At 56.4% G+C, this 11534-nt stretch overlaps 1 protein-coding gene across 1 annotated transcript in view; it reads right to left on the bottom strand.

Moving 5' to 3' along the window:
- Positions 1 to 1722: 1722 nt before the first annotated feature.
- The window catches only part of PHACTR3 (phosphatase and actin regulator 3), a 219301-nt gene continuing 209489 nt past the window's right edge, over positions 1723 to 11534 (bottom strand). The window contains exons 9-12 of the mRNA XM_021677840.1: positions 7895 to 7950; positions 4049 to 4110; positions 3070 to 3210; positions 1723 to 1851 (exon numbers count right to left, since the gene is read on the bottom strand). Of these exons, the coding sequence (XP_021533515.1) occupies positions 1723 to 1851; positions 3070 to 3210; positions 4049 to 4110; positions 7895 to 7950 (388 nt within the window). The remainder of the gene's footprint in view (positions 1852 to 3069; positions 3211 to 4048; positions 4111 to 7894; positions 7951 to 11534) is intronic.

Below are 11534 nucleotides of genomic sequence, written 5' to 3'. Positions count from 1 at the left end.
ATAGGCTGAATTCTGCCTAAAACTCAGTCCGAAAGCTGCTGGTTAAGCTCTTGAAGTGTGCAAGGCCAAGGCTTTGCGAAAATCAGGAGAAGTAATGAATCAATTAATAAAACAAACTTTTGGAAATTAGAGTTACCGTTTTGTTTTGTTTTTGTAAGTTGGTAATGTGTTTGTGGTAACATGTAATACATTTAACAAAGTCTCAGGTGACTAAAAATATTGTTCTTTTAAAAACTGATATTAAGTGCTAAAATGTGGTATAAAGACCTTAAGAATTATTTCCTGATGTCCAAGTATTGGGCCAGCTCTTAAAATTCTATCATCTAAGAAAGGTATTAAGGACTTATGAGAGAAGATGTATATCTTCAGTAAACAACTTTTTTTTTTTTTAAGATTTTTCATTTATTTGAGAGAGAGAATGAGATAAGAGAGAGAGCATGAGCCAGGGTGAGGGTCAGAGGGAGAAGCAGACTCCCTGCCGAGCAGAGAGCCCGATGTGGGACTCGATGCCGGGACTCCAGGATCATGACCTGAGCCGAAGGCAGTCGCTTATCCAACTGAGCCACCCAGGCGCCCCAGTAAACAACTCTTAATAATGTGTAATGGGAAAACGTATTCAATATTTTGACATTAACACACGTAACACTATGTAACCATTCTATCCTTCTTAACATGGTAAACATGAAAAATAGCTTTAAATGTTTTACTGGACAATGTTGATTTCCTAAACATTTTTGAGTGTTTTGGATACTCGAAACTAAGATGATCTATTCCTGCCCAAACATATGCCAGTCACGGGGGAAACCTTAACAACTTTTAAACTGTTTATTTGCAATCATTTTCTCCCGCTCTTACGGCCTCCTCTTCCTCCCTTAATATATCCACCCCGAAACCATCCTGGAGGATGGAACCCCATACACCTGGCTCTGCCCCACGGCCACACGGACCTTACAGAGTTAGTCTCCTAAACCACCACCACAGTGGCCACTTTGGGACAAACCAGAAAAGGAAAGGAATCTGCTCTTTTAGTTTAAGGCAGTATCCATACTCAGGATTTCCATTTTCTCAGTATTTGGGGCTTCAGCGTCCCTAGGCCAAGGGAGACGTGACAAAGGGCCGAGGAAAGAACATCCCTCCCAATAAGCACGGGAAGCCAGTCTTTCCCCCGCCGCCCCCTCCGGAGGCCCCGCGGCATCTGTGGACAGCACGTCCACAGCACACATTCCCCACGACGAGGACAGGACGGCTTGGTGCTGGAACACGGCCCATGTGTCCCCACCGCAACAGAGGCTCCCCAGAGCGGGGGCCCCCTTTACCTAACGCCTCGCTGCTGTCTCCACCCCCGGCATGACCCCTGGCACGCCGTAGGGACTCCAGTATTTGAGTCTGGGGGAAGCATCAGCTTGTGTTAAAGATGTGAATCTAAATGCAGGGAAGACGGGAACGGGTAAATGGAAGGGGCCTGGAGGCCTCCTGTCGGCACACACGGGTGGGGTTCTGAAACAGGAGGTCCGGACACTCCAGGAGGGGCGGCCGACAGGCAGGCAGGTCACGTTCACTGCGCACGAACTCCTGAAGCCCCGGACCCAGTAACGCGGCTCTGCAGCCCGCCTTCCCGCACCCCTGCGAAGCCATGGCCGGCAGCCGCGTGCTCCGTCCGGCTCCCTGCAGAGATGCTGAATTCGTTCACTCGGACCGCGGGTCTTTGTCTTTCCTTTCGTTTTAAAGAAACATGCGGTAAGTACCACGAAAGCCATTCACACAGAAAGCCGACCTTGTCAGATGCTTGCTTGATGCGTGTACCTCCATCTCGTTACTCTTGTATTCGTTGAGCTCCTTACGAATGGCTGCCTGAAATTCAAGAACGGGACGTTAAAAAATGAACACAGGAAGCCAGTACCCAGTTGTGGACGAACAGTAGCTCTTAATCTTCGCCGAGTTCCGTCGTGCTGTAATCTATTTCTACAGAAGAAGACACATGGGTGGGCCCAGCACAGCCTCTCAGCTCGGCTGCGGTCGTCCCCAGCCCGTCCCACGCCGTGTCCCGGACAGGCTGGTGAGGCCGCCCGCACCCCTGGGGCCCACCACCACCGCACCGAGCACACGCTGAGCCGCCTGACGCGGAGCAGGAACAGCAAAGTAATGCGGCCAGTTCGGCTTGGGGTGAACTCGGAATTCTGCAGTGAGCTCATGGGGAAGCTGTTCTCGTTCAGGCACGGGGTACGGCTCCGTGTCCCGTGACAAACAGCATCGCAGTGCCCCAGACCTGTCCCCGGCCCACGGGGACCCTGCGCTCCCTCGGAGGAGCCCTCCCGGGCCGGCTGAGGACGGGGAGAGGCTCCGAGTCGGGAATTTCAGCGTGTCCACACGTGTGACCCGGGACAGGCCCGCCTCCCACGGGGATTTTCTGGGCCTTACATGAAGCAATGCTGGACGGGCCGGATTCAGAGATTCCCTCCGGGCAGAGCGAGGCTGGGGGAGGGCTCACTCGGCCCCCCTGCTTTCCCCACAGCCTCTAGGACCCGCCGCTTCCTTGCTCCCTCCCCACGCCCCACACCAGTCCCTTCAGGCTGCTCTGGAGGCCCCCAGAGATGCCACACACCAGAGCGGTGGGGACGGATCCAGAGCCACCTCTGTCTACGCTGCCGAGCCTTCCTGCCTGCCTCAGCCTCCTGCACCCGCATCACTGCAGCAGACTCTGCTCAAGCTCCGTCCTCTGCCTCTTTTCCACCAGAGTTTCTCAGCTCCCACACTCCTGACACCGGGGACTGGCTCATCCTGGGGTGGGGCCGTCCTGTGCATCACGGGGCTTTCAGTGGGCTCCACCCACTACCCATTTCTGACACCAAACATGTCTCCAGACACTGCCAAGGGCAAAACTGTCCCCCAGCTGCCAACAGCCATGAGCCCGGGTCACCTTTGTGAAGCTGACATCGGGGCAAAGCACAGCCGCAATTTCAACATCGGCCGGCACCCACCCCCGCCTGCCCCCGGGTCCAGGAACAAACTCGCTGGCCCGTCGTGGTGCCGCCCCCCCACCCCCGACCGGCACGGTGGCGCCGTCTGTACCTTGTCGGCCGCGGACAGTCGCGTCCAGGGTTTGTCTGCCCGTCTGTCATAGTCCTGAGCTTTGGCCACTTCCACATAATCGCTGAATCGGATCAGAATCTTCCTGTCCCGCAGTTCATCCACCGTGGGTCTCTGATTCAGCTGAAATCAGAGATGGCCCGTGAGCCGCCCGCAGCCACACCAGCGTCCTCGAGGACTCGGGCGGACAGCACGTGTCTACAGGGACGCGGACACTCGGGAACTGGGAGACACACCGCTGAGGCCAACAAGTGACCTGAATTCCAGCCCCCGGCACATTCTGCGCCCGCGGCCCAGGCTCGGGGGAAGCTCGCTGAGGAAACTCAGGGGACGCGTCTGATGGCAGCAGACACTTGCCCCGACTCCCCTGAGATGAGCCCAAATCAAAGGTCCAGGGAGAGAGGATGCTGCCTGGAGCAGTACCCCTAAGTCAGCCTCAGTAAGGACGCTGTTCACCTCCGGCGGGGGGAGATCCCCTGCCCGTCCTTGCTCCAGAGCGCGGAGACCGGAACGGCTCGCGGGGTTGCGACCTAGGCTGGCCGTGGCCGGTCCCACCTTCGCCCCGAGAGTCCCACACCAAACCCTGGAGGCCAATAAAACTTCTGCAATTGGAGCTTCTGGACAAGCTGAAGGTACCAAGGAGCCCGAAAGGTAAGCAAATACTGACACCCAGGGATGCTCTTCCTACGCTGTGTGTGAAGATCTCAGGTACACGAAGGTGATGCCCAGTCACCGTCCAGCTCCCTGGGGATCCGTGGAAATGTCATCGGGCCTGACCTGCCACACAAGCTGCTCCCCCCCAACCCGGAGCGCGGAGGGCAACACCGGGGCAGACAGAGGCACCACCTTCCCAGGGTCTGGGGAGTGAATTCGCTGCCGTCCAGGAAAACGTCACTGAGCAACACCAGTGCACCTGTCACCTGCCCCTCAAGATCCAGGGATAAGACACTGAAATCAGTACCTTTCTTGTCAATCTTTGCTTGATTTCTCTTCTTTCTTCCTGCTCTGTCTGATCATTCCTTTCTGTGAAAGATTAAAACAGAAAGAAAAAAAAGAAAGAAAAACGGGTTGAGACTCTCCTCCTTTTGGCGGGGAAGTGAGCTCCCGGCCTCTGCGTTTCTGGTGGCTGAGGCAGGCTATCAGGGACACCCCATGTCACGGCTGGTCTTCCTCCACTTGGCTGGCCACGCTCAGACCGTGGTCTCACTGCCATATGGAAACACTGGCACCAAGAGAAGCTTCGCCCACGTTCCAGCCCCTCTCCTCGGCTTTCTCCGTGCCGGACTCAGCACAAAAACTCAGCTGCGCAAATTTACTTGCAGGAGAAACAGGAAGCAGCCCTCCCTCCCTCCCTCCGCCCCAACCAAATATCTACCCTCTGTCTGTATATTTACGTCCAGGAGTATAGATGACTCGCACAAATACTTTTAATAGGGTAAGTAAACGTGCACGTCCGTGACTACTAATATGTACCACATACGAATATCATATATGAATATTAATATACTGTCACTGCTTTTTTTTGCCTTCTGCTTAGTAGGTATACATACAGACTTTCAGCCAACCAACATACATAAGGAACACCCTTCTCCAGACTCTGGGCAACATATGCTTGCCTGGAATTTATACTTTCAGGGCATATTTCACATCTAAAGATACCATGCACCCAGCTGACTCTCTCCCGCAGGAGCGAGCTCACTTAGATGGCCAGAGCCTTTTAAGGGAGCCTCAGTGCTTCACTAAACTCGGCTTTGCCGCTGAGTTGTGACTATTAACATTCAAGCTGTGCTCATACCTACACGCGGGAGCTAAAAATAGAGAAGTCAGAGCCGTGGTGTAAAATGCAGGCTTTGCCCTGGGATACAAGATAATGGATGTCCTATTTCTGGTGCTCTCAGTTGCTAAATAAAGCCTCAGGTCCCAGGCTGTAGGAAGCTCCATTCCTGGGAAGGGAGGCTCATCTGCTGGCACAGACTCCTGGAAACACGGCTTGTTTGAGAAAGGGGGGGCCCTGCTGCTTGCACTTCACATAATCCCACAGCATCCACCTTGACTTACAACATTCTACACATTTGTGCATTTGGGGGATTGGGTTCACGGGTGTTAGATGTACGGTACTCTTCAGTAACTTTTTTTAAAACAAAGACTTATCTTGCATTTGAATGTTTTAAAAAGTAAATGAAGCCCTTTTATGTTCCTGGTTCCTAATCCAAGTGATAAAGCAGGAGAAACCACACGAGGAAGCTCTCTGCAGAAAGCTGATGAGACAATCAAGAAAAAATTGTGGAAGTATCAATATAAGGCCAACCATGAGAGATTTCAGTGATGACATGACGCTAATTCTTCAGGTTTCTTAAAAAACAGGCCCCAGACAAAGGCCAAGTGCAGCCTCCATGTGAAAAAACAAAACCAGATCTTTGTCTTTAATCACCAACAGTGTCATTACCAAGGTCACACGAGTGCCGCAGGTGCTTTGGAGAGGTGGCCAGCAGGGGACCCTCTGGGGCAGCTCTGCTCTGTTGGGCGCCAACCCCAAAATGTCCTTCCCCAGAGCTTGAGCCCATGGGTTCTCTCTGAGCAACACCTAGCTATGGGTTTGTGGACCTTCGATTCCCAGACCCAGAAAACGCTGTGCCTTATACAAACCAAGGGATCCATGACCACAGCCTCCATACCCAGATGTTCTAGAAACAGAGCCAGCGGCTTGGAAGCCACATTCGAGTGTTCTGTAAATTATCAGAGATGCACTGTTGCTTCTAATGCAGGGGTTAGAACACAGCCCGTGGAGCTGGGCAACCTTTGGCTCTATCTCCTTGCCAAGATTCACGTCAAAAAGCTGTATTACTCCTTCAGTTAGCTTCCTTACCAGGCCAATGGGGAGGGCAGTGCCACACCGCTCTGTTGTAAGGATTCAGCGCAGGTGCATAAGCAAGCCCTGAGTACCGCGGCTGGCACAGCGTGGGTCTAACGTGGGGGCATCGGGTTTGGGGTCGTCACCTGCAAAGGGGTCACGGTCTTATCCACAAATGACCCCCGAGCCGAGTTCCGAGTGTCCGTCAGACCTGATCGCAGTGAGCTGTGAGCCCCCACTTGCAGATGAGCAGATACGATGTGACAACATTCTAAGGATAGGCAGAAAAGGCCCTAGAGCAGGAGGGCTTGAAGCCTGTGTCAGGGGCCTGTGATGATGCTGTTCTACGCTGGACCACGCACGGCTACTCTAATCTCAGCTCCACAGAGCAGAACAGAACGTTTGCCCACTGAGAACTAGCAAGCAAATTCGCAGATACTCCCACTCGGGGCACCTGAGATGCTCCTGAGCTAGGGACGCACCCGAGTGGCTCAAGAGTGTGGAAGGGACCGCCGTGGCCAGTGCGGAGGAAACCCGCTCTCCCCTTCTGTGCACTGCACATGAGTGCATCAGCCCCAGGTATCCACTCTGCACCTCCATTCACCAAGCACCAGTCCTATTTTTAAGGCTCTGACGTTTATTTGCAAAGACTAATACCATTGGAGGCGCTTACTGGCGCAGGGACGTGGCATCCCCAGGAGCTGGGCCGAGAGCCACGCGGAGCCGAGCCGGCTCACGGGGAAGCCCTGCCGCCCTCTGGGGCAGCAGACCCCTCTGCTCCAGCCGGCCCACCAACTCCTGGGCTGCGTTTTGGGGGCATCTGTGATTTATAAATTGCTTTATAAATGAGTGGTGGAATTTTTAAACATTCAAATACTTGGTGACTGAAATAGCTCAACTTTTCTGTCTCCTGGATCAAGCAGGTAGAGTCCACAAAAGGTTCTCTTTAAATCCTCAGACGAGACCAAGTTCACACAACACAGAAGAGGAGGGGCCACATCTTAAGTCTGACAACAAAAACACGGAATCCCTTCCCTTAGGATGAATTATGTCCCACCGTCTCAGGCAGGAGAGGGGCCAGGGGGAGGGGCCGGGGACCAGCGAGGACCAGCAGGGGGCTCTGCCATCCACGGGCTTTCTGGCAGAGCGTCTGCTTGGGTGCTGCCCCAACTTCGGGAAGAGCTCACAGAATAAAAAACCAAACTCACAGAATATCTATAGTGTTCATCACGTAAAGAGGAAAAAGAATGAAAATGCTTTAAAAATCCAGGCTTTCGAGGGCACCTTTTGTAGAAAATGTTTTGAAAACTAAAGTCTGCTGGCCGGACAGAGAACTCTCCGAGAAACACTTTTGAAGGGGTTTTACCACCCCCCAAACCATCCACGGCGTCCTCTGTACTGGGGAGGTTGTTTGTGGGCACTGTGACCGCTGGGGGACACCCAGGCCACATGGAGCCAGATGGATGGTCCTGGAATGGCACAGATGTGAGCCCCAGGGCAGGTTTCCTGGGGTTTCCAGGTCCTTGGAGCGGCCGGCTTCATCTGCCCTAGCCGTAGCACCCCAGGGCTACGTGCTCCTGCCCTCAGGTTTCTGACGCTGTCCACACCTTGCCTGTGGTCTCTGCACCCATCAGGACCCCCCTCCCAAACTGCCAGGGAAACCTGCTCCAAACCCAGAATGCAAAGAGGATACTGAGCCATTTCCCCTAGATCTACAGGGCTAATTAAACAACCTGAGAATAGGGATATCTTTAATTACGCCCCAAGGAAAGCTTTTTCTCTCTCTCTTAATTTTAAAAGGGGAGATTTCCAAGTGCATCAACTTTAGGGCTTGCTTCTGCAGCCGGACTTCACAGGGCTCGGGGAGCACCCAGACCGCAGAGCAGCCTGTGACGGCAGAACCCGTCCCCCAGCCTCCCCACCTGAGGCAGGAGCCAGGGGTCCCCAGCTACTCACGTTTCAAGATGTTTCTTCTCTCCAGTTCCTCCACGGCCGGTCTTTGGCTCAGCCGTCTGCGGAAAAACACTAGAATTACATTTTGCACCATGGTGGCTGCCTGCAGATTCCGCCTGGTCTCCGCCAGGGGCAGAGGTGGCTGGCGCGCCCCCGAAGATTGCGTCCCCAAAAGCTGGAGGAGGGGAGGGGTCCCCTGGCCACAGCCTCTTGCTGGCCAATCCAGTAAGATCCTGCACAGGACGGAGGTCGCCCTCTGTCACGGAGCTCCTGGGGCGGACCCCCTGCCACCTCGGGATGTGCGGCTCATTTCCAGACCTGCCGATCGCAGCCCCCTCGGCAGGACGCCCCCCAGGCCGAGCTCCGCCACCGCCGCCCGCCGCCCGCAGCCTGGGCAGCACCTGTCCCGCTCCTGTCCCAAGCAGCCTCGCCGGCAGCCCTCGGCAGGGGGAGTGACAGGCAGCACCGCCTCCCAGCCAGCGGAGCCAGCCGCCCAGGGAGGGAGCGGCGCCCCCACCCGCCCCCCTCCTCCCCTCCCCCCTCCCCCGCCCCACCCGCGCCATCCCGGCAGAGGACCAGCCTTTCCAGCCGGGTTTCCAGTTGAAGGAGTCGGAGGATCCAGCCAAAAACAAATACATAAAATAAAGAAAAGGCTTGTCAGGAGAGAGAGGCATAATTAGCCAAAATTAGTGCCAAGCGCTCATTATTCTTGTAACTCTGATACTGTTGCCCTTGGGTCAGAGCCAGGAGCTGTCCCACTTCCGGCCCGTTAGCCCCCACCGGAGACAACAGGGCTGAGCCTGTGAACGCCCAGAAGCTGGGGCCACCACACGTTGCCCCCAAGAGGATGCAGCCTCCAGAAATATTTGTCTCCTCTTCATAATCCCTGTCCCAGCACAAAGCCGAGGGCGTCCCCAGGGCTCCCCCGCCCACCCCCCTCCCCCTCCCCGCCGAGCGCACCACAGTCGCGGGCTTTGTGTGCCGCTGGCTCTGTGGACGGCTGCTTCCGGGCTGTCTTGATGTCTGGTGGGACCTGAGCCTGCCCCTCGACGAGGCCTGGCTGGGACCCAGGGGCGAAGGCTCCTGACCTGCCCCAGGCCGGAGCGGGGAGAGGGGCACGCAAGATCTGGCTCCAGGACAGAGGCTCCCTCACCCTCACCGAAAGATCCCCAATGCCCCTCACTCACTCCCTCAGCAAATGACCAGGGAGCAGTGGTTCTGTGCCAGGCGGGTCCACGCCCTTGGACCCGGCGCTGAACCAGCTCCCCCTGCCCTGGAAAGCTCAGAGTCTAAGGAGGAAGGTAGACAAACCATATAAAAATGAACAAAACCATTCCAGGGAGTGTAACGCCACGGACGAAACAGGACAGGGCATGTGACTGAGCAACCAGGCGGGGGCAGGGGCGGAAGGTTTCAGGGAGACCCCTTTCCTCTGAGACCCGCACGAGGAGGAGGCCAGCCACGGGAAGATCACACCTCTCTAGCCGCAGTGTCCCCTAATTGCTCACACATGGGGCCTGAAGATGGGGGCAGGGGAATGATCATGGCAGGCTTCGTGGAAGAGAGAACGTTGGGCAGAGTTGTGGAAAATCTATAGGGGGCAGAGCCTGGTGACCGGCAATGCCTGAGGACTGAGGCCATGGATTTCCTCAAACCTGGGGAGTATCCCGAATCCCCACTGGCAATGCCTCTCCACCCCCGAGCCTCTTCTTGCTGGAGGCCTGTCTTCTCTTCCAAAATGAGAACCCATCACAGACTTCCCCAGAAGTGTGAGAACCAAATGAGGTAATGCACCGAGTGTCTGTGAATGATAGCCTGGCACAGGGTAAGCTCTCAAAAATCGTCTCAAGAAAACCCAACCTGTCAGCTGCCAACTGGCCACGGATGGAGTGCCCAGAAAGGCCCGTCACCCAATTCCTGCGTCTCTGAAAAGCGTGGACAGCTTGCCACCAGGATCTACGCCACTGGGCCGCGTGCAGGCGGGTCGGGTCCTGCCCCGCAATGCGGGGTCCTCCCAGATGCCGCCGGGCTGACGGCACAGCTGGCCCCCAGGCCACCTCCGCCCCGGCTAGAACGGGCAGTCCTCTGGGTGGACGCAGCGCCGTCAGGGACACCGCTGTGAGCAAAGCGCAGGCACCGTCACTCCCTGACCCTCCCTGCAGAGACAGCCCGGGTGGGAGCAGAGGACCCGAGCCGCTCTGTGGGGTTCTTTCCGGGAGAGAGGATCCCAATCACCAGGAACGGGAGAGGAGGAGGCCCCGAGGGCAGTGCTGCGTGTCCAGAGTTCAGTCTAGACTCACCCCTACCCAGGAGGCCACCCAGTACCCAGGATCCCACTTCATGAGACTGTGAACTTCTGCCTTGGGTTCACCCGACCTTCCTTCATCACATGTTCTGGGAGCACTCATGACACGAGGAGCCCTGGGGACAGGGTGGTGAGAAGTGGGACCCAGTCCTGTGCCGGGGCCTGCAGGCTCTCCTGGGGTACAGATGCTCACTCTGTTATCACGCAGCACGAGGACGAAGCCTAGGGTAGGTGGGCTGACGTGGACAGGGCCGGCTCCCTGGAAGGTGCCCCTGGAGTTGAGATCCAACAGGTAAGTGGGGATTGCTAAGCGAGAAGGGGAAGGAAGAGCAAGTGCAAAGGTCCTGAGATCAGGAAGAATTCTGCAAATGCTCTTTAGACTGAATGGAGGTGTGTGAGCATCTCTGGGGCAGGAGAGCTGGGTGGGGGCACAACCTGAAGTCAGGTGAGGAGTCTGGATTCGTTCCAGGAGTCTGAGAAGGCATACGATGGTTTGAAGCAGGGAAGGGTGGGGTGGGCTTGAGGGGATGCCAAGATCAGGTGTGCCTTGGGAAGCTCTCTCGGGACCCCTCCAGGCTGCTGTCCAAGAAAGGACAGGGCAGAACCTACCAACGGGAGACACCGGCCTTCCCAGGGCCAGGACCCCCGTCGGACAGGAAGGACGGGTGCTCCAGACTGGCGAGTGGCCGAGGGCCCTGTGAAACGTTCACGGCACCGGGAAGGTACTGGCCCTGGAGTAAGAACAATGCAAACTCCGAGGTAGTACCCATTAGACTAAATATATAAACCACAGCCTTCTGTCCACTTGCTGCCTGGAACTCGGCTCGGCTCTCTGCGTGGGTGAGGCTTCCAGAAGCAGGAGTGACAACGACCCCACTTACTGTCAGAGACAGACGGCGAGGAGACCATGAAGGCCCAGAGAGGCAAAAGTGATCAGGTCTTACCGCCCACGTAGACCCCAGGGCCCGGCGCCTGTAGCCACACGCAGTGAGACCAGGCGGCAAATGAGAGCACGGAGACCCCTCTCCCTACGCAGCCCCGGGGCGGGGATGATGCCGGAGCATTTTCACTCTCCTCGGTGGCAAGGGGCTCTCAGAGGACCCACAGACACACCCCGTAGGTGGGTGGGCTGAGGGGCTGGGGGGGTTGGGGGGGCCGGCCTCAGGGAGGGCGTGGGTGCACTCCAGCCCCCGAGGGTTCCCAAGCTCCTCCTGGAGGCGCCTCCCTCTCCCGATTCAGAAACGCGCCCCAGCGAGCGAGGAGTGAGGAGCAGGCGCCACTGGGGAAGACACGTTCTGACTCTTCCCACGGAGAAAGCTGGAGTGTGGCAGCTAATTA

This window comes from Neomonachus schauinslandi, chromosome 10 (assembly GCF_002201575.2).
Source record: "Neomonachus schauinslandi chromosome 10, ASM220157v2, whole genome shotgun sequence".
In the NCBI taxonomy this organism is placed as follows: domain Eukaryota; kingdom Metazoa; phylum Chordata; class Mammalia; order Carnivora; family Phocidae; genus Neomonachus; species Neomonachus schauinslandi.
Note: the sequence above shows the minus strand (reverse complement) of the source record. Positions and strands in the feature narration are given on the sequence as shown.